Source organism: Micropterus dolomieu, linkage group LG14 (genome assembly GCF_021292245.1).
Source record: "Micropterus dolomieu isolate WLL.071019.BEF.003 ecotype Adirondacks linkage group LG14, ASM2129224v1, whole genome shotgun sequence".
In the NCBI taxonomy this organism is placed as follows: Eukaryota; Metazoa; Chordata; class Actinopteri; order Centrarchiformes; family Centrarchidae; genus Micropterus; species Micropterus dolomieu.
In genome coordinates this window covers 6,526,212-6,547,953 of record NC_060163.1, presented here as the reverse complement: position 1 = coordinate 6,547,953, position 21,742 = coordinate 6,526,212, and the positions used below count along the sequence as shown (strand labels likewise).

General features: G+C 41.1%; 1 protein-coding gene across 4 annotated transcripts in view; it reads left to right on the top strand.

The window, feature by feature from the left end:
- Nucleotides 1-20,793, top strand: part of spata20 (spermatogenesis associated 20) — a 57,283-nt gene extending 36,490 nt beyond the window's left edge. For all 4 annotated transcript variants that reach the window (XM_046069449.1, XM_046069450.1, XM_046069452.1 and 1 more), the window contains one exon: nucleotides 19,581-20,793. In XM_046069449.1, coding sequence (XP_045925405.1) covers nucleotides 19,581-19,775 — 195 coding nt within the window. In that variant the 3' untranslated portion in view covers nucleotides 19,776-20,793. The remainder of the gene's footprint in view (nucleotides 1-19,580) is intronic.
- Nucleotides 20,794-21,742: the final 949 nt, after the last annotated feature.

The following is a 21,742-nucleotide window of genomic DNA, read 5'->3' as shown; positions in this document are numbered from 1 at the left end:
AAGAAATGTTACAAATAATAATAACAAATGAAAATGCATTGAGAAAGGTATATTTGCACGATAAGAAAACATGCAATGTAATTTAAATATAGAAGAAACAAATGCCCATTGTCCAAAAAAACTAACTTAAGCTAAAAAAACAAGCTACAGATTATAAAATGACCCAAAAACGTGCATACACCAGTCAGTAACTATAACAGTTTCTTGACACAATTTCTATTTGGCAGCAAAAAAGCAAACTGTGCCCAGTGTAATTGATTCTAGACGAAGTGAGGGATGAGGATGAGAGCTTAATCCAGTGTAAACTAGATTCATCAGTGTTTTATGTTTTGCTTATCTTGTCACCTTTTGTGCAGAATTGCTAAATGAAGCACTGAGTTGTGTTTATTTGACCAGCCCATGGCCGAAATTAGATCAGTAAATTAAAACTGTGATTGACACCCTCCATTCCTCCCTCCCCCCCCCCCCCCCCCCCCCCCCCCCCCCCCCCCCCACACACACACACACATTCATTAGGGCCCTATTGAAATATAGATGAGTTGCAGTAGCATCAGGCCATTCCAGATCCCTGCAGAGAGACAGACACCAAGAACGAGCCAGATAGAGCCATTATCAGGGTGGATCTATTATTAAGGTGGGTGTACGTTATCACCCCCAGCCACGACCAGCGACATGATCATGGGGGGGTTTCAGAATATCAAAGCAGGTTTAGATTTTAGATGTGGAATCCAAATATGTTTTATTTGGTTTTGAACATGTTGTAATCACACACAAAAATATGTGACTATTATTTCTCTTAACTAACATCCATTTACTGTTATTTATTGTTTTTTTTAGCAATAGTAAGAATTTTTGGGTATTTGTAGCTTTCTGAGCCCTGCGATTACCTTGTAGAGGCAAGTATTTGCGGGTCAAAGGCCTTACGTTTGTGTAAGTCTTCTTCAGTCTTAGGTGTTTTATTCATCAAATTCAAATTAATAAGGCTTCAGCGAGAGTGAGAGTGAGGGTTAGGGCCTTTGTCTGCTAATGAGTGCAGTAACGTCAGGGCTGAGCACAAGTGAGGAATGTAGTTTTAAAGGCCTCATGCAGTGGAGGATGAGATAAGACATGATGGTGACCAGAGAACGACACCAGTCTTTACTTCTGGGACCCATAAGATGCTAAATGAGAACGAGATGACACACTTAATGAGAGTACTATAACAAGAAGAGTCAAGAGGGGAACAGCGTTTCTTTTTTTTACTTTAACAGAGGCACAGATAAAAAAGAAAATCAGAATGGGTTGTGTGAAAATGCCCAGATTTCACTTGTGTTTTCTTAGACACTGAATGTAAAGAGGAAACAACACTCACACTGTGTGTGTGTGTGTGTGTGTGTGTGTGTGTTTGTGTAAGCCAGAAAAGACACATCTGGACAGGTCTGTCAGGGTGACACGACAGATCCAGATTTTGTTCTAATGAGCTTCATTGAACCTCAGAGTGAGATGGAGCCTGGAGTCAGATGGGAAAGAATAAATGAGACCTAGGAGTGTGCGTGTGTGTGTGTGTCCAGATGTTGTGAGAACAGCTGGCCATTAGCGGCAGTAGCAACTATCTTGGCTGGACTAAGATGTGATGATCCAGCACAACACTTAACACACAAACACACACACACTCTCACTCTTGGGGACGAGACACAACACTCCCAGAGGAGTAGCACCACTGCCTGCAACAGCTGTGAGACACACACACACACACACACACTAGCAGGCACACACTTTTTTGATACAGTATGTCCACATGCATGTACCCAAATAGCAACAGAACACATGAACACATTCTCTGGTGCATATGCACACATGCATACCCGTAGAGCAGCAGAAAACAAACAAACAATTAGATAATAGATGAGATTAACTGGATGAAAAGCAATGCGACTGAATCGGTATGAGAACAATAAAGGATAAAGTGTATGATGGAGTCAAGAGGGTGAATTACGTAAGTACTGTGGGTGGGAAGAGATGGAGGGATGTTAGATGAGACAAACGGAGGAGGCAGAGGGAAGAGTGTGATGGGCTTGTGCTCCACGTTACATTAGGTAGCTATGGGCAGAGAACATGTCTAATTTAAGTCCAATTACTCCTCGCCTGTTTTCCTGGTCCGAGGCCGGCGTGCTCTAATTGTGCTGAATGAGGTGCTCAGAGCACAACTCTTGCTAATCTAAACACACATACACACACACACTCGTAGATCTTCACTTCATTAAATTTATTTACCATTTATATTCACCACAAGTCTGTGCTTCTCAGTTCACCCCAGCACTCTGAGCTTCTGCCGCACGTTTTCCTTGTTGGAATCAATTACGGCCCTAACAGCCATACTGAAACATCGCTCCTGATTGTAATTGCTGCAGTAAATTGTGGTTAATTTTTCTATTACACGGAAATATGGCTTGATTAGAGTTAGGGTCGAGGTTCGTTGAGAGTGAAGAGGCTCTGAAATTGTGAGAGGAGGAAACGTAACTAGAGGTGCAGCCTTTCTAGCAATTATTCTTTGAGGGACTTTCTCAGTCATCCTTTTCCCTTTCCCACACTCAGTTGGTAACAGCAAGAACACCAAACTGGACTATAGTCAGAAAATAGTAGATTAGATTAGTTTGAAATGAATGCATGTCTGCAAGGTAAAAGTGCTGACTTTTAGCTTTACAGAAGAAATTTGGACATGTAAAGAACCGGTGTTCAAGATTGCTCTCTGGTTTTCTCTTTTTCTCTACTGGCACTGTATGGAACACAATAACACTCAGTGGAAACCATCCAGCATTAAGCATAATGATTTGCATTAATAGAACATGTTTTTCTGCGTTGTCAAGTTTGTTGAAGTTATAAAGCAACAAAGCCTCTTGGCAGAAGCGTTGACAGCGGTTCAAAGTATAAATTCCTGTTGGTGCAAGATTTACGTGTGTGGTCTTTTATGAGCTGAATAATGTTTTGCGAGGGCTACAATTCCAATTGTGAATTTCTGCTGTTGATAGCCTGGAGGCCTCTCGTCAGTGCTGCTTAATAATCAGTCTCGACTGTGCAAGAGGCAAGTCTCCGTCGTTGTGTTACACGATTAGTCGCAGAGAGCAGGCAGGTTTTGCTGGCGCTCTCTGGAGTGCACTTAACTAAGGAAATCGAGTGGATGTGGAAACGGGGGAAGGTGTCTGTGGGAAGTGTTAAGAAGGGGCTGCAAGATGCTGATCTTAGTTAAAGATGCTTAGGGGCAGAAAGAGCAGTCGGTGTTACAGGGATTTTGTAGGATTTAATCAACGAGATGGAAGAATTCTCGGGCGGTGGTAACTGTAAGTGGCCACATTTCCTATTTATTCCTCCTTCCTCCGCTCCCTTTTACGTCTTTCCTGATCAGATTCCCCAGAGAGGAGAAAAAGAGCAGTACAGAGCGGAATAGAGGATAGGCAGGAGAGGAGAAGGAAGGGAGGAGCATGGCCCGCAAGGGGAGAGAGGGGGACTTCTGAAAGCATCTCTGGAGGGAGACAACTGCGAATCACTAACAAGACCTCAGAGACATGGGGAAGACTTAGAAGGGTGATGGGGAAGCCAAGCAGATGGAGGGATGGAAGGAAACAGGTGGAGATGGAGGAACCTAGTCAGAGGTTGACTGGTAACAACACAGTGCAGAGGAGGATTACAGCTAGGCAGTTTCACAGTCCTCCTCAGTGACCTTTGACCTCCCTTACTTCAGTCCGCTGCCTCGTTACCCCTCTACTGTTTTTTTCCCCTCAGTCACAATCCCTCTGTTCTCTCATCAAAGGCCTGTGTGTGTATTTGTCCGTACATACGTAGTATTGTGTCCTCAGAATTGATTATCCTGTTCGCTGTGACCTGCTAAGCCCGTTAGCCAGTCAGAGAGCAGAACCCAGGTTGACAGCTGTGGGAAAGGTCCCAGATGGTTCCCGTCACAGGAAAGTGGTTCCCAGGCAGATTGTAATGCATTCAGGTAGCCACTCATCTTCTTTCTCCTGCCTTTTCTCTCTTAATTTGCACACCATCATACTTTGAAATTCAATTTAACTCATTGACTCATATTAATCTCACTCCATTCTTCCTTGACTTGTTAATCTGCAGTTTTACATTTCTCTCCACTGAGTGATTTTCTTTCCTCATCCTTCCATCTAGTAATTCCACCATGTGCCAGTACATCCATAAAAATATGGGGTGGGGGTGGGGGGAGCGCATACTCTCAGGATCCAGCACAGAGTGGACAGCTTTAGTGTTAGTGGTAGTGTTGGAGATATAATCCTCTCCTTGGGATTGTATCTTGTCGGTGCGTCTGCCGGGCTTGACGCTCCATGCTTATCCATATCTCAGCTTGGTAAATAAAACCCGTGCTGAACAGATAAGACGCCTGTGCACATGCATTTATACACAAACACACACAGAGTTCCAGATGCCCACGTTTTCCTCACTCTGTCGCTCTCTCTTTATCTTTGTAAGCTGTGAATGTTTTCCTCTGATATAATCAGGGATGTAGTGGGAGTTAACACGCTTGTCCAAGTTTAGTTTAACCATTGTTTTATTTGTGAATGAGGGTTTTCTTAAGGCTGCAGACAAAAGGGGGTTCTGGTAGATGTCGAGTTAATGATGGATGTGGATTTACAAAAATACTGCCATTTGAATGCACTTTTGTCTTACAATCAGAGTTGTAGGTCTTTTTGAAGGTCATCAAAATCAGGGTCACAGTCGTTTATTACACATTTACGTCATTTAAATTGTTTTGTCATTATGAGACATCGCCTTTTTAATAGCATTTTAATTGCAAAAGCCATTCTGTCACAATAAAATTGAATAAACTGAATTTGCATTATTGCATTATTATGCATTTATAAGGGCAGTTAGAGAAAAGATGAACAGAGACACTTTTCCTGTCACCACACGAAGCAGATGAATGGTTTTTGCCTCCTTGCTGTATGGCTGGACAATAAAACAATAACAATAATTATCGTGATATAATATAATAAATAACAATATAGGAAATGTTCAATAAATATTCAGTAAATGTTTTATTTTATTCACTTAAATCATACACAAATTAACACTTTATTTTTTATTCCGATGTTTATTTTGCTGAGGAAAAGGACTGAAAAAAGCTTTTACTTAATTGTATTCATGCGTACTTGTTGACAAAGATTTTATCATAATTGTTTTGAATGTTCTACCTCAGATTTGTGAAGTGATCCACTGTTTGGCATCAAGTTTAGACCATAAAGAAGAGTTTAAACCACGATAAAACCATCAGGTTTCTTCAACTTTCACCAGCCTTTAAACTCTACTACTTATCGTGATAATTATCGATATTAAAAGATATGAAACTTTTTATTGTGATAACAATTTTGGCCATATTGTCCAGCCAACCTTGCTGCCACTGGCTGAATAACATTATCGGTATTACGTGCTTGTCCTTCACCTTCCACTCCATCAGTCCCTCTTTTTCTCCTAGTTTATCAACCACAATTCTATTATTGGGCTTTTTAATGAACCCATCTGCATAAATGTGTATACTCGCCAATAACTGGACAGGAGGGGTCTACTACCGGTGGTCTAAATGGGGTTATTGACAGTGTTGCATGTGAATTACTTAATGTCACAGTAGATCTCCCTTAATCTGTCAAAATGGCAGACGGCCTTCAGGTTTTTTTGTGTCATCAATAAAAATATGTGCCAATGATGGAGAATTTTCAGTTAACATTAACACTTTTAATAGGCAAGAACATAGAACAGTTGAGAAAGTCATTGATATTTTAGAACTCATTAGTGCGTACATTACCCAATTTCGTGATTTATTTCAAAATATGACTTTTATGTTGCGTTTCATAATCTGTTGCTCCATGCATAAGTTGCCTAATTAAGGTATAGATAGGAAAATGTAAGGGAAATTAAGGACTGTTTTAACACCTTTAAAACATTATAAAACCACGTTTTAAACATAAGACTGGTCTCAAACCTTCATGAACAGTTTCAAAACTATTAGAACTAAACCGTTTGTGTGGCCATAAGTAGTGGAAACACTCTACGCTAAGCCAAAATCTTATTGGCAGTCAAAGTTAAGGAAAGCAGTTCTGAGCTGTTTGTTCATTGACAATGCCAAGAATCGATTTGCATTTACACATACTGGAGAACTGTCTGTCGAAGGACGTCCTGCATCAATCTTTCTCTGAACTATATACAGATACTGTGCAGTTCAGTGAGCACAGCCTAACTACTTCAAAATAACAGTTTCTACATCCTGTTTTAATGTGCTCCATCACCTGCCTCTTCATTAAAGCCAGTAACGGCTCTGCTGATGCTGCTGCTGTGGAGGCAGAACTATTATCTGGATCTGTCTCTTCATTCTACCGTGCTGTAGAAGATGTTGGTGGAACTTTCCTGATCATCAGTTAATCAGTTAAATTAGTAATTTAAGATCAAAGTGATAAGTTTAACAATACTTCAACTTCAGGTTACACTGATTGTCCAATTACAAAGAACCTAAAACAACTCTTGTTTCTTATATCCCCATTAAAATGTATTTTTACGTAAACATAAGCACAAAATAAAACCTCCTAAAAAAATAGATAACATATAGTTGATCCCAGAGTGTTGGCAGCCAGTCCTTGACTACAGTACTACAGTGTGCACAGGTGAAACAAAAAAAATCAATTTGAAAGGATTTTTAAATCACAAGAGTGGCAGTTTTATGTATTTATTACATTTTTAAAAGAGGCTATAGAGACGATACTGCTGGCAATGATGACGCCTGTTGCCAACAAATTTAGTCAGCTTTAGCCACTTAACATTAATTCAGTGAACTGGATGAACTACAAAAACATAAATCTTGGCTGTCTGGATAAAATGTTCCCTGCATACAGTAGCGGACAGTTAACTACTACAAGTACAAGTACAAATTTGAGGTGTTTTCTTTTCATGCCACTCTAATTTTACTCCACTACATCTCAAGGGAGGGAAATATTATAGATTGTATTCCTTTACATTTATCTGACATCTTTATTTACTAGTACCGTTTCATATTAAGATTTTTACACTCACAAATAAATATGATGCTTTGTTATAAATTAAACTACCAAACTGTTTATGCAAGCACAGCTGAAACGATTAGTCAAAGTCAATTGACAAAAATTAATTGGAAATTGACTATTTTGATCATAAAGTAATTTAAGTCACTTTTTATGTAAAATATTTCACGGTTCCAGCTTGCAAATAGGATAATTTATTGCTTTTCTTTTAAGTATTTTATTAATTTTAATGTATTTGTTTAGCTCTTTTTTGAGATTTGGACTGTTGGTTGGACAAAACAAACACTGCCTGCATGTGGGTGACTGGATTAAATGCGCTGGGAGTAGATTATGTATTGAAAACGGTGTAGAAGCTGAGCTGCAGTTGATAGAAGTCATTATTGCATGTATGCCTGTGTCAACAAATATAAGTCAATATATATAGTAAGATAGATATATAATATTTTCATGCAAACTACAACTACTCTAAACATAAACAATCCCTGAAAACACATTATATGGTCTGTGATACTGGAGTACATTTCTTTCCTGTTTCTCTACATGTACCAAATGGTCTTTTTCTTCTGAAACTCTTTCTCTCTCTTCTTCTTATCCTTCTCAGTTGTTTTTTCCTCCCACTGTAAATGAAGCATCGTTTACTCCGTGGATCGCTGTGCTGTCTTTAAGAGGCCACATATGTCTGTGTAGATACGTATTACTGTAGCATGAAATGAGATGTGGGCTAGTGCACAGATGACTCCACAGTATGATGTAACAGCCCAAATGTTCCAGCCAGTGATCCTTTCTCACCTGATGTAAGACTCAATGTTGTCCTGAGCTGCTTTAGTTCACAATTTCCCACGATGGGTTGGACAGAAAGCTGAATTTTTTATCCTATTTCCCATTCGGACCTGCTGTGTGACTGCGAGCTAATGAAACACCTCTTATGGAGTCAAGCAGTCTTTAATCTCACACATACAGACAGCCGCTAGTGGTTCTCAGGGGTCATTACTGTTCATCTGCCTTTCAGCAGCGTGACCCTGCCTGTAAAAACTTTGACCGCCTGAAACAGGAGTCATGGTCTGTGGCAAGAAATTAAATAAGGAAATGTGTCACAGCTTTTTTGTAACTTTTAAAATATGACATTTTCTTGATGAAAACATGTACAGTCAATAACGTCTAATCACTTTCATAGCTCAAGCCTGTGAATGTCCAGCCCAATTAAGAGTTGCACCGCTACAGGATTTGTGAGGCTGATACAGATATCGATATGCACTAATATCAGCCAACCTCATTTAAAGGTTCACTGTGTAATATTTAGGATGATCTTTTGACAGAAATGCAATATAATATACATAACTATGTTTACAGTGGTGTATAAAGACCTTGCATAATGAACCGTTACGTTTTTTTTAATCTTAGAATGAGCCATTTCTATCTACATGCAAAGCGGGTCCCCTTACATGGACGTCCCCTTGTTGCGCCGCTATGTTTCTACTGTAGCCTAAACGGTCAAACAGCTCTACAGAGCGCGTTTCATCACTAAGTTGAATATGTACGATGAAGATGAAGAACGAGTAACGTTAGTAGTAGTAGTGTAGTAGTAGAAGTAGTACACTGGTTTATTATAAGTAAGAAAAGAAGAGAAATTGGACAAATGGAGGACCACACGTATTATTAAGCACGACACGCTCACCGTAGCTTCTACTGCGCTCTTGGAAAAGGAGGGGTGAGCGGTGACTGATGGTGCATTCATGTGGTGTTGGAATAATCAGAATCTTGTTTTCCCCCTTAAATCTTTATTGCAAAAAGAGAAATAAAGTATACATGGGACATAAAGAAGTATACCGAACTTTGATTTGTACAAAATCTCGTCTTGCATATTTTGCAAACATGTAATTTGCAACATGGTTATAACGGCTAGTTTGCTGGCCATGTAGATCGAAGTAGATGTCTTGGGAAATGGGATCACCCTAGGAGCATGTGAATGCAACGTGAGTTACTGTTCGCATCCCTCTCCTCTAGATGCCACTAAAACTTACAAATTGAGCCTTTAAGTAGTGGCCCTGCACTATGCTGAAGTCGGCTCACAGGGATAAATACTGGTACTGTTCCCCAGAACAGTTAGAGCTGAAAAGCGTTTTGAAGCTCATCTGGTAGAGCACGTGCACCAGGTACAAGGCCTTACCGCAGCAGCCCAGGTTCGATTCTATCTGCATGTCATCCCCTCTCTCCCACATTTCCTGTCTCTTTCTTCAGCTGTTCTTTCAAAGTAAAGGCAAAAAAAGTAAAGCGTTTTGAATGAACAGTAAAACCAAAGCCTGAGTTGAATGATATACAGGTATAAAACAGGTAGTATTTATGAGCCGTGACCAAATCTGTTTCCATCTATTTCTTACTTGCTTCGTTGTTGGACAACAGAAAAGGAAAAACCTGTAAATAAGATCAACTAGATTTGTGAATTCTGCTGTACTGAAACACGGTGTAGGTTATCACAGAGAGCAGGAGGAGACTTTATGGTGGTTTAATGGGCTTAGTAACCCGTGGTCTGTCTCAGCAGTCACTCATTTAAAGTGCCAATATAGCCAATCACACAGCTGTTGCCATAAACTACGTTCACGTGGAGTGTGTCAGATGGTCGTGGCGCACCAGCTTGGATGACATTTGAGTCAGGATATTCAGTCCACGAGTGATCTGAGCTCACACACTTTTATCATCTGTTGTTCCACCCTTATCGAACTATTACCAGGATATTTTTAAAGCTTTTGGTTATAACTCTTTAACCATTCACAACAGTAACTTAAGAGTGTTTTGATATTTAACGGTGCCACACCTGCCTCGAGAAAGTCCCCTTATAGTCTCCTACATGAATATATAAATGTGACTTCATATACATATCAGGCAATAACATCTGATCTGATTCATCTTTGTATTTATGATTTGGAGCGGCATGGTGACAAAAACTATAAATATGGGATAATTAATACATTAAAACTATGTAGTTTTACTCTTCCTGTGCATATTTAAAGTGCACTTAATGAAACGCATCCATATGCCTAATATCAGTCCTTATTGAGTCTTCAGCCAGTCTTTTACATATACAAATGGGGTTTGGAGAATCGTAGAAGTTCAGTAAGCCATGTGTCAGTCAAAAGGTTAACCTGTATTTATGCTGATTTTGTTAGACAGGGTTGGGAATACAAAATAAGGATTTGCAGCAGCAAGCTGGAAGCTGGAAGAAGTGGGGGTGATGGTGAGACGGCTGATAAATTCTGTCTGGGCAGGAATTTTCATTTTTATGGAGATTGTTTTTTAACTTTTTGTCAAGGCTATATTGCAGTGAGTTGGAAGGTTTACACACTTTATCAGTCATCTGTTTTATATCAGTCATTTATTTTATTATAAATAAAATGCTTATCAGTCCACATTGGTTAATTTAAGTGTGTGTGCCTGTTTTGCATGACCTGGGTGTCCCTGTTCCTGTGAAGGTGGTGCTAATGGGCCATTAGTAAAACAATGGGATACATTCTTACAGTTTGATTCGCCACTATTGCTTCTTTGTTGAATGCATGACTCGTTAAATCTACAATTACAAGAATGGTTGCTTATGTTCCAAAATACATTTTCAGCTCATTCTTGTGAAGATCTAAACTCCTGCTCTGCCGACTGAGACATCCATCAAATATCCGTTTTATGATCATGCAGTCGCCTGGTGAAATAAACAATAAAGAGCGATTAATGAGCGCAGCCTTTCTGTGAGATCGCAGAGAAGTGCATCAGTGTGCGTCATGGTGCATCATAATTTATCAGAGGAATGCTGGATTTCCACTGTGAACATAAAGAAGGTTTAAGCCCTGAGTAAAGTGAAGTCGTTCATCAGACCATCCCACAAGCCATCTGCCAGACCTTCCTACAGGCAGCCGTTAATATTTCCAAGACACAACAGGCTATAGGTGTGAATACACGACTCTTTTTCTCCTGATTGTGCCAACGCACACTCATGGTTTCCCCATGAATAAACAGTGTCGGATTGTTTCCCAGACTTTTAAATCAGATATCAGGATGCAGAATATAGTCTATATTTAGGACATTTAAACCGGCCATTCAGATTTTCACGGTTAGTGTTGAACTAAGCAGTCAATCGCAGTCTGGAGCAGCCACACACCAAGAAATGCATCAGTTCAGAGCCTGTCAGAGGACAGCCAGCCCAGTTCAACACAGTAACACAATCACAGCGACATTGTGTGCTTTGTTTTTTGCATATGGCCCAGATATTTTATGTCTTTGTTTCCTGGTAAACTGGTGATTGAGCCCGTCTCTCCCTATATTTTACACATTGGTGATGCAAAAGCATATAAGCATGATAAACCTCGATCACAGCGCTTTTCTTTGCAGTTTTATTTTAAACCTATAGGTTACTTGATGGTGCCAACATTATACCGCACAATTTAAATGCAGGCATACAACTGAAATTTCATCTTTTTGGTAACATGTAGAGGGGAATGGCTTTAGGAATTCTTCATTTCAGAGAACCTTGTCAAGCCTAACTTTAAGCCATCCATTATACCAGTTAAAGAAACAGTGGGAGTAGGGATGGGGGTCGTTAATCTTTATTGATATTGATACCATTATTGAGACTGCTTAACGATCCGAGTCTTTATGGATACCACTATTGATACTTTACTATTATTTAGTGACGGTTATTTGGACCAGACCCAAAGGCATGAGGAAGGCATGTGCAATAACATTGTTATATATTGAGATGACATATGACTTGCAATAAATAAACAAATATTGAAGTCTGCATATTAACTGCCTGGTTGTTTTTAAATTAATTATAGGATTAAAATTTTATATTTTAAATACAACTGTTGTTTCTCAAGCAGCAACATTAATGTTTACAACAGCAAATAAACTCAATGTCTGACATCATAATACTGAGTGACGTTTAGGAAGAATAAAAAACTCATCAGTCGTTCCTCGTCCTCCTCCTCTCTGCCGTTATTCACTGCCTGCAGGTAACGTTACCTGGCAGAAGGAGGAGCGGCTGGTTTGTCTCAGCCAGCAGCTGAGTTTACAACAATGTGCCAGATTTTAAGATTACAGACCAGTCTGTGCTCCAGACAGACAGCTTTCTATTTAGCTTGTTTTTAACATTTGGCTAATTGCCAAGCTAACGTTGCTGTGCTTGTATAAAACATACAGGATACAATAAACAGGGATTGGTCAACCTTTGGCAAGGTTGCAGGGTTGATGGTGTAGATGTATTTGTAAAAATACCTACAGTAATACTTTTTCATCCACCTGTTGGCATAACCTTTACTTAAAGTCTTTCCCATGCGGGATAGTTTAAGACATCTGGCCATGTCTTTATAACGCCCATATGTCAGATTTGATCTCCTTAACATTTTTAACTTGCTGTGACTTTTATGACTTTAGCAAATGAGAATTCCCTTTCATCTTAAATGCAACACAAGCTGATGAAGTGTGTCGTAGGTGTCAGGGGCCTGATCGAGGACAGGGGCCGTTAATTCTGCTGAGACACCAAGGCGTCCTCACGCGTCACTGCAGACACTGGTGATTTAGTGGAGAGGGTCCTGTGGGGACCGTCTGCAGCTGAAAACTGATGCTCAGCGTGACAAAGGACAGAGCACACCACCGGAACAAGCTCGCCCACTCACTCTTCGCTCAGGTCGGAAGACACGCGAGTGAATCTGTGGCTTTGTGTGTGTGTGTGTGTGTGTGTAGGTTTCAATGAAAGTGTTTTTGTGAAACTGCATATAAGAAGGATTTTTGACATTTAAAATCATAACCCATGTGACCTTTTTTATGCTCAATAACAGCAACTTGGTTTAGTGTAGTGCAAGACAAAATATCACAGGGAAGGAACAGAGAAAGGGCAAAACAGTAACATACAAAACAAAAACGCTGTGTTCCTCAAATGCTTACAAAGGTAGAAATGAAAGATGTGGATAATAACAGAGAAATAATTGCGTTTAGAATTCCATTTGCAACACAACACAAATTAATGAAGACATGGCTTGTATGAAAGCTGGGTTGGAGATAACCCATATTATTTCTGATATGTTATTGCGTGAGAGTTTTACTCTTTACTTGTGAGTAGAGCGCTGGACGTTTACGGGAGATAAATGAGTTTGGTTGGGCTGGTTAGAAACACCTTGTTCTAATTACTGTTTTATTTTCATCACCATGGTCATCACATTTGCAGTTAGTAGGTTCGAAGCAGAGTTGAGCACTAGCATCATATAACTTGAGACAATATAAATGGATCTGCATCAGAGGTTTTTGCCATGCCATTTATTCAATTGAATCTATCCCTCTTGGATTTTGGCTTGATTTTTATGTTTTATCGGGTCGTTCACTTGTGGTTACAGCACCAATAAACAGTTTCCCAATTTATTTTCCATAACTTTCTAATAGTTTTACAGATTTTTATTGAGATTCACTGAGCCCTCGTGCCCTGTCTTTATTGTGCCTCTATGTATTTAATTCCTTTAGTTTCTCTGCCTTCTTCCCTCCTTTCAAACAGCCTAATTTATTTTCCCTCCAGTGCTCTCGCCTCACCCTCCTCCCCATCCACTCTCTCCTGGTGAATATTCAGTTGAGCGAATGAAGCGGTTGGTGTGAACGGATCACTGACAGTGTGTGCGGCTCATGTGGTCCCGCTGCACCGCCTCCCTCCATCGCCCAAATTTTATGTCCACGTGAATGTGTCTGTCTGTTTTCTGTCCCGGGGCGGAGGTCCAGATGTCAGGTTATTATGATGAGTGAGCAGGTCCCTTCGTGTGTGTGTGTGTGTGTGTGTGTGGTGAGAGAGAGAGAGAGAGTAAACAAAATGAGAAGGCTGGAGGAAGTAAATCTCCTCACGCTTGCTTGCACACATCGCTGTTCACCCGTCCTCAGGTGCGACAGCGGCTCTCAGAAGTGTGTGTTTGATTGGCTCTAGCGTGCTGATAGTGGTCGGCCCATGAGTCGTGTGCATACTAGCTAGTGTTAGAAACTGAGGGGAGAGGAATCATTAAAATGGTTCCCGAAGATGTGTGTTACTGTCAACACAGGTACGCTCTGTTCTTTTAAAGTGTCTGAGCTCGACTGGTTTGGCAGAGTGTGAGAGGAAGAGTGGGAGGGAGCTGTCAGTGTAGGGACATTTAACGTGTGTGTGTGTGTGTGTGTTTCAGGGTTGCCCAGTGTATGAAGGGATTAACCCTGTGGGAGTTTGACTGTGCTCACATGTGTAGCCAACTGTGTCTGCTACAGCTACACACACACACACACACACACACACACACACATATTTTGCAGAACCAGGACCACACACTTTGCACATCACATTCACAAGCCTTGTATATATAGGTTCACACATAGTCTGTCTCTGTCTGTTGCTCTCTTTCTCCATCACTCTTCACACACACAAACACACACACACACTCATCCTGTCCGGTCCCCAGGGGTGCGTGCAGATAGTGTTGTTGTGACACAGACAGACTACAGCGTGACCTTAGCGTGGAGGGCGTGTGGAGGGCCCAGGGAGTGACTGCATGAAGCTGACAAGCACAAAGAAGAGTCGGTACAGAGAGGAAAAGGTTCAGCTTGGCAGGGAAATCCTCCTCCTGTCTCCATAGCAACGGTCACACCATTATGACCACATTCCATTACACTCCTTGCCAGTCTTCCCCTGTGTGTGTGTGTGTGTATGTTAATGCCAAAATGTTTACAGCCAAACCCTCTACAGCGCTCTTTGTGCATCCATAGTTTGTATACCCTGAGCTGCGTCTAACAGGTGTTTCAGCCTCACTGTAGAGAATAAGATGAGACAGGACGGCATTCCCTAAGGAGGAGATGATGAAGTGATCTAATAGAGGCCGCTCATGAGACGGTCTTTAATGGCAGGAGAGAAGCAGCAGGACCCATTGATAGTTTTTTTGTCATTAGAAGTGCAGATGTCTAACTGGCACAAATGAGCATCTAAATGGTGGAGTGGAGCACTTGGGGCGCATTGAGACGCCCATTGAATGAGGACACGAGGCTCATTGAGGAAGGATGAAGAGGATGCAAACAGTTCTACATGTTGGCGTGGGTGAATGCTGGTTGGCAGTCCTGCAGGGCACAGAGGAGTGTCTGCTCTAATGGACATTGTTGTCTAATGGCCAAGGCTAGAAACAGGGTGAAGGCGGGGGCATACAGAATTAAGCAAGTGTTATACTTTCCTCATCCGTGAGTATGCGAGGGACTGCGAGGGTCCGTGTGTTGAATAAAATGTAATGCTTAGGCTCTGTGCGGACAGCTGCGTGCCTCCCGTTTTTTATGACCCACTACTCTACCAGGGCACCAACCGATCTACTGTGCATGTGTGGAACGAGTCCGCCAAATTGACTCCAGAGAGTAGTATAAACAAAAGTAGTCCGTGTCCTTGGTGTCCGCAGCTGTCCTTGTACACTTCCGCTTTGAAGTATATTCAAGGCTTTAGGGGTACCTGACACTGCCGTCTCTTCCAGCTACCTGTACATGGCTTGGTATGAATGGGTTTGGTGCAGTTGTACTGGGTAGGCTGAGGACCAAACTTGTAACCAAAAAGTCACAATTTCAACTTACACTAACGTGTCTTAGAGCCCCACGTTTACCCACATAATATCATTTGAAATTTTTTGATGAGATAATTTCAGTCTGTACTGACGACACAGCAGGTGAAAAAACAAGCGTAAGTTCAAGATACCCAGGATATCTTTTTGTTATCTGGCTTCACTAGCCGTAAAAACCGCGATCAGGCTAAGCGGTCGCACAGCTAGGGCTGTCGCGGTGAAGTAATTTCCACCGCAGCAATATGTTGGGGCTCAACAGCGTGGTATGCGGTATTATCGCATTTTTCATCAATGAAGTAATTTGTTGCCATATAGCAGAGTAAGAGTGTCTGTATCTGTATCTGTCACCTCACTGCACAGCGAGCCGCTAACAGAAGCTTTATGGTCTGAGCAAGCTAGCTGCTGCGTGCTAGTTAACAACATTGCCAAGCAAACTCCTTTTTGTAGTTTGACCGTGTCTTTTTCAGACGTAGCTATATCATTACCCTCAGGGCATGTCTATAAAGTCAATTTACATACCGCAGCAACGTGCTCGCACACATACACACGCGCCGGTGTGGAGCATAATGACTGTCCACTACTTACCACTGCGCTGTTGTAACATTATAACTAAATTTCCACAGAAAGCAACATGAAAAACAGCTCCAGGCTTCCGACACACTACGCTCCTTAGTTAGTGAGATTCAAATGAGGCTTACTGTCCACAGTTTCTCTGGACTGTCCCTCAGGATCACAACATTAGTCCAACATCGCCAAGTGTGCTAGCCACATTAGCCACGCGATATGCTAACGGCAAGTTAGCTAACCTTTAAAATAAACAGTAAAACAACACAAAACACGGCAACAATTACAGCTTCAGAGTTTGGGTTGTGGAACTTTTGAAGCACTCATTTATTAATTTAACACGCCCTGAAGTGTATAATATGAGAATTGCGGTTGTTGCGGTGCTTGCCATCCTCTGCAGTTGGCTTGACCAGTATTTAAATTTTGTGGTTATCGCGACAGCCCTATGCACAGCGCTGGTTACCAATTCGGTAAGTCAACCCAGGGTTTCCCAATCCAGCCATGAGCACGTTAACATAAACGGGGCAATGTTTGCAGCAGATCACCAGTCTCAACAGGCTTATAATATCACTGCCCCATCATTAGAGCAGGTGAGTAGATCGGACTATAATTATTTTTCCATTAAATTCATGTCTTGCTTAGATGTGTTCATTTTGCATGTTCGACAATGATTGCTTGATTTGGCTTTTCGACATTAAAGGCTGGGGGCACAGAATTTGAACTCAATAACTCATTTAACCCACTCAAAAATGTTCCAGACATTGTTCAAAATTAACCTAATAAAGCAATGATCTGGAAATATCATTTGTGACATAAAAATTGGTTAAATTGTGATCATGGCCTCTGTTCCCAACATTTCCTGGAAACTTACCTGCGCCCAAATAGCTAAATGAGGGCTGTTACCTGACCAGTCTCTTTAATATAAAAAAAACAAATGCCTGCTAAAGTATAATATACAAATTCATATTAAACTTAACTACCAAAATATAACCCTAACCAAAATATATGCTCACTTAACCTCACATACAAAGAAAAATTAAACCGTTTCTTTTAACGGCTGTGACAGGCAGTGTCAAACGGATGACAGAAGAAATAAAAAATAAATATGAAAACATAAAAATTTGAGTGAGTTAATTCTCGTTTGTCTTCACACGTGGACAAAATGTTGAGGTTTAGAATATAGTATTAGGGCATATCGCTTTAAAAGTGTGTATACAGCAAGGTGTATTAACATGATGGACATGTCCTGCATTGTGTCTGGATCTGATAATCAGTCGAGCCTCCAGTCATCAGTATTTTCGTACCCTTTAAAGCGTTCTGATTGAGCTTCAGTCCACCATACGCCAACATGAATGTCAGTCGTCTCCGGCAGAACTTCATCTGAGACGAGATGTATCACCGGACCCCTCCCCTCATTCTGTCTTTCTGTCTACCCCCTCCTCTCCCTCCTTTTATCACTTCTGTCTGTGCTCGATGTTTATGTTGTCATCCCTCTCGCTCCACTGTGAAGCAGGGGTGGTGCGGGGCCAGGAGGAAATGACACGTGTTTGACAGGAAGCTGCCTTAGGGACAGACAGGGCAGCCCTCTTTAACTTCACTCTGCTGCCTGTCCAAGAGCACCGACACACACACACACACACACACACACACACACACACACACACACACACACACAACAACATAAGCAGATTCAAAGACAGGCAATCTCATCCTCTGTTTTGTCACCTTTAGCCACATTCACACACCTGTCAATAGTTTTTCCCATATTTAAATGAGTTATTTGGATGTGAACATATGCATCCACACACCATTCTCTTTTAGTTTTGAGGTGTTGGTTTGTGTGAAGTGTATGTGTGTTTGTATAAGTTATAGTATTAAAAAACAGAAATGATCACTATCCCAGTTGGGAGTCCCTCCTTTTCTGAGAAGCTCCACTGATCCAAAACGTTTCAAGATGTGAATTTTACTTTGGAGACGATAACATAGACACTCACATTTGGCTTCCTGATGTGGCCATCAGTCATGGCCACATGATCCCTTTCCGGAAGATAGCATACAGCATCAGCCTGGACTAACAGTAGTGAGTGCAACCTGGATACGGAATTACAAGCATTACTGAGCTTGATGTCTTTGCTAGCAACTCTTCTATCCTCAAATCTTCTACAACTGCGGAGTAGACAGTCTGCTTCCTGTTTACACCGGCATGCACACACCCAGTGTACGTTAATGGGACGTTTTCAGCGGTTTTACTATGGATGGAGATCACTTGCAGCTAAAACGCTGGTGTGAGATCATTTCAGAAAATGTATACTGTGGATATAGCTTTAGTAACTGAACTACTGCTGAATAGAGGAAAAAAACAACAAACTATCCAATCCAGTCCCTCAAACCATCTCTAGAGCTAGCCACAAACCCATTTAGCTTATTAACTGCAAATTATAAATGCAATGCATCTCCATTCTACTTACAGCGACTGTGGAAACAAAATGCGTGCATATTGGCTAGTCCATACAGAAACAACTGTAGAAAATTAAACTAACAAAAGCATATTTGTAGTATGGAGCCCTAAAACTGGCAAGAAAACACCACCAGTCAGTTGAATAAAATACATGAACCTTATTTGACTCTATCTATTTATCTTATAATTTAAATAACTACTTAATTTTAAAGAAAATTACCCACGCAACATTTCAAATTGTCCTATGCTAATATCAGTATTCCATAATATATCAGTATTTTAAGTTAGCTGCAGCTAACTTTCTTAATTAAACCACACTAGCCAATGCATGTACTGTTAATCCAATCAATCACTGCTGTAGCATCGATGCATAACCTTTTGCAACTGCAGCTAAAGCATTCAGTACTTAACAATGCTAGATATACCATACTCTCTCTGATATTATCTTCATCTTTAAGTTTATGTTTCTTGTTTTTATCAAGGGCCACACTGTTGTGAAATCATTAACATGTTGTAGATGTGTCTGACTTAATGTATCTTTTCTCATAGGTAAAATAAACCAGTCTTAACACTTAGACTAAACACTACACCAGTAATGTGCATTAGCAACTAACTTTTTTGAAAAATAAAACAAGCTAGTTAATGATAAATTAAAAGTAAAATAAATTAAGTTTTGATTTATTTTATCAACTGGTGGTCAAAAAAAGTATAAAGCCGTGTATTTTTTAAACTCTATTTACTAGCAATTTATTTATTTGTTTAATCCATTTTATTTTTGTCTCATTTGACAACTCTTTTCTGCCTTTCAGCTGTTTTAGGGCTCCATAATGTAAAGGCAAATAAGCAAAATAAGAAAGTTTATTTTTGACATGTTAAACTGACCCCCCTCAACCCTTATCTGCTATTTCTTTCTCCTCCTTCCCTCTCTGGCAGGTCTTGATGCTCATTGAAGATGATGCAGACAGTTTCCTGTGCCAGCGTCTGCCTGTCCTCTCCTCCATGTCCCAACAGGGCGGTGTCGCCACGGCCTACGTCTGCCAGGACTATACCTGTTCTCTTCCTGTCACTGACCCCCAGGAACTACGCAGGCTACTGCTGGACGGGACCACGGAAATGCAGGCAGAATGACGACTCAAAAACTTCACTGACTGAGATTTAACAGGAAGGCTGTCCTCTTCATAGACTGTGCTCCTCCAATCTGCAGCCCTAGCCGAGCTTATATTTGCCATAAAAGAATGCTAATGCCTAAAAAGTTGACTCACTACATTGGTAGGAATAGTTACAGTAACGTGAGGTTCAATCCTTTATTCCAGACCTGAAACTCCAGTCTATTCTTTATCAGCAATACCAGCTAAGTATTACCTCAAATATCAACTCATGTCTTTTTTAGCTGGCTTTCAGAGACAGATGATCAGTGGAGCTTTACTGAAATTCTGGTGTACAAATATCCTTTGAAATATGCATCAGTGGCAACCTACTGAAAATATGCAGCACTTGTACAAAATGTCCTGGCTTGACTGTTAGCCCAGAAGTAAACTACAGACTATGACCACTTGGATGAATTGGACCGACAATATATTACAGATGAAGAAGCCTTGTGTTCCAGCTCCCACATTCATGTCACATGGATCTGACAGTGGAAGCCTGTGTCTGTTTCAGTGTATTAAAAAAAAAGTTTGTTTGCAGGTTAGTATGTATGTATGTACAGAAATTTTAAAAGTCTATAGCGTGTGCATTTGATTTCATTTGTAGTAACCTCCCAGTGAGCGAGCTGCTCCCTTAAGATCCTCCGTTTCCCATCTGCTCTCACCCTCATCTCGGATTCTCCTCCACTGCTACAGAGACCCATGTCTCGTGGCTTTTATCTTGAGGTTTAGACAACAACAAATACACAGCATGTACACGCACAACCCTGAATAATAAAGATATTTTCCTTTATAAGCAGTGCCCATTTCATCTTTTTGAATGTCTGTTTATTTTTTGTTTGAAGTTGTTATTCTCTGGGTGCACAACTGTTGTCTTGGAACAAGGCTTTGTAAGTGGGATCACTTAAACACTCCTGAAAAAGTTGCTTGATTTAAGATTGTGTTTTCTTTTTTTTCCGCTTTAAAACTTAGACGAATAAATTACACAACATGTTGACATATTTATGATGTGTTCTTTCTCTCAGTCCAAGATGGGATAACGGCAGCAGGAAAGGAGTGAATGTGTCCCAGCAGTCTGTCTTTCTCTTCTTTTGTACTATAAATACTCATCATACAGAGAGAAACCCACTGTTGTGTTTTCGTTTCCTCGCCTCTTCCCCCAGCAGGCTGGATGAAGGTAATGTAAACACTGTGTGTTGTAGCGAGAAGGGGCACATGGGAGAGTGTGTGTGGGAAAGAGAGAGAGAGAGACAGATGGACTGCTGATGTTGAGGCGAGGGAGTTTGGTCTCCGAGGGTCCAGTTCTGGGCTCTGGAAGCGAAGGACGAGAATAGGCGGGAGGAGAAACGCAGCACATGTGATATATCTGTCACGGCAGCTTTGGATACCTCACCAAGAACACTTAAAACATCTGCCCTTGTTTACTTTAGCTTTCCCTCTTCTTTCTCTCTCTCGCTCTACTTTTGTGTGCCAACAATCCCCACCACCACCTCTCCTCTCCCTTTCTGATCTGGCGAGGGCCTTGTCGCCTCAAGAACGAGGGAAGTCATTTTGGCAGACGGCTGCTTCTGTGAAAGAAGAAGAAATTGCCAAGAGAGAAAAAGAGGAAAACAGGGCGAAGAGGGGGAATATAGGCACCGAGACAGACAGGCATAGGAGAGAGGGAGAGGGATCACTCTGTTCCGTTTTAGCACCGTCGCATCCCGGCCTCACGTTTTTTTTAACCTGTCAGATCAACAGTCACGATTCTTCTCATGTAATTCCACCAAATTCCTCCACATTCTTATCTCCCCCCTCCCTCCCTCAGTGTCTCATCCTATCATCTTCTACCAGGTTGGACCCCTCTATCTTTGGTCACACGCACTTGTCTCTCTGCCTCTCAATGCCTCTGCTGCACTGAAGCTCTGTAAGCATGTTAGAGCTGCCGTCTTCTCATTTATTCAAGCCTTC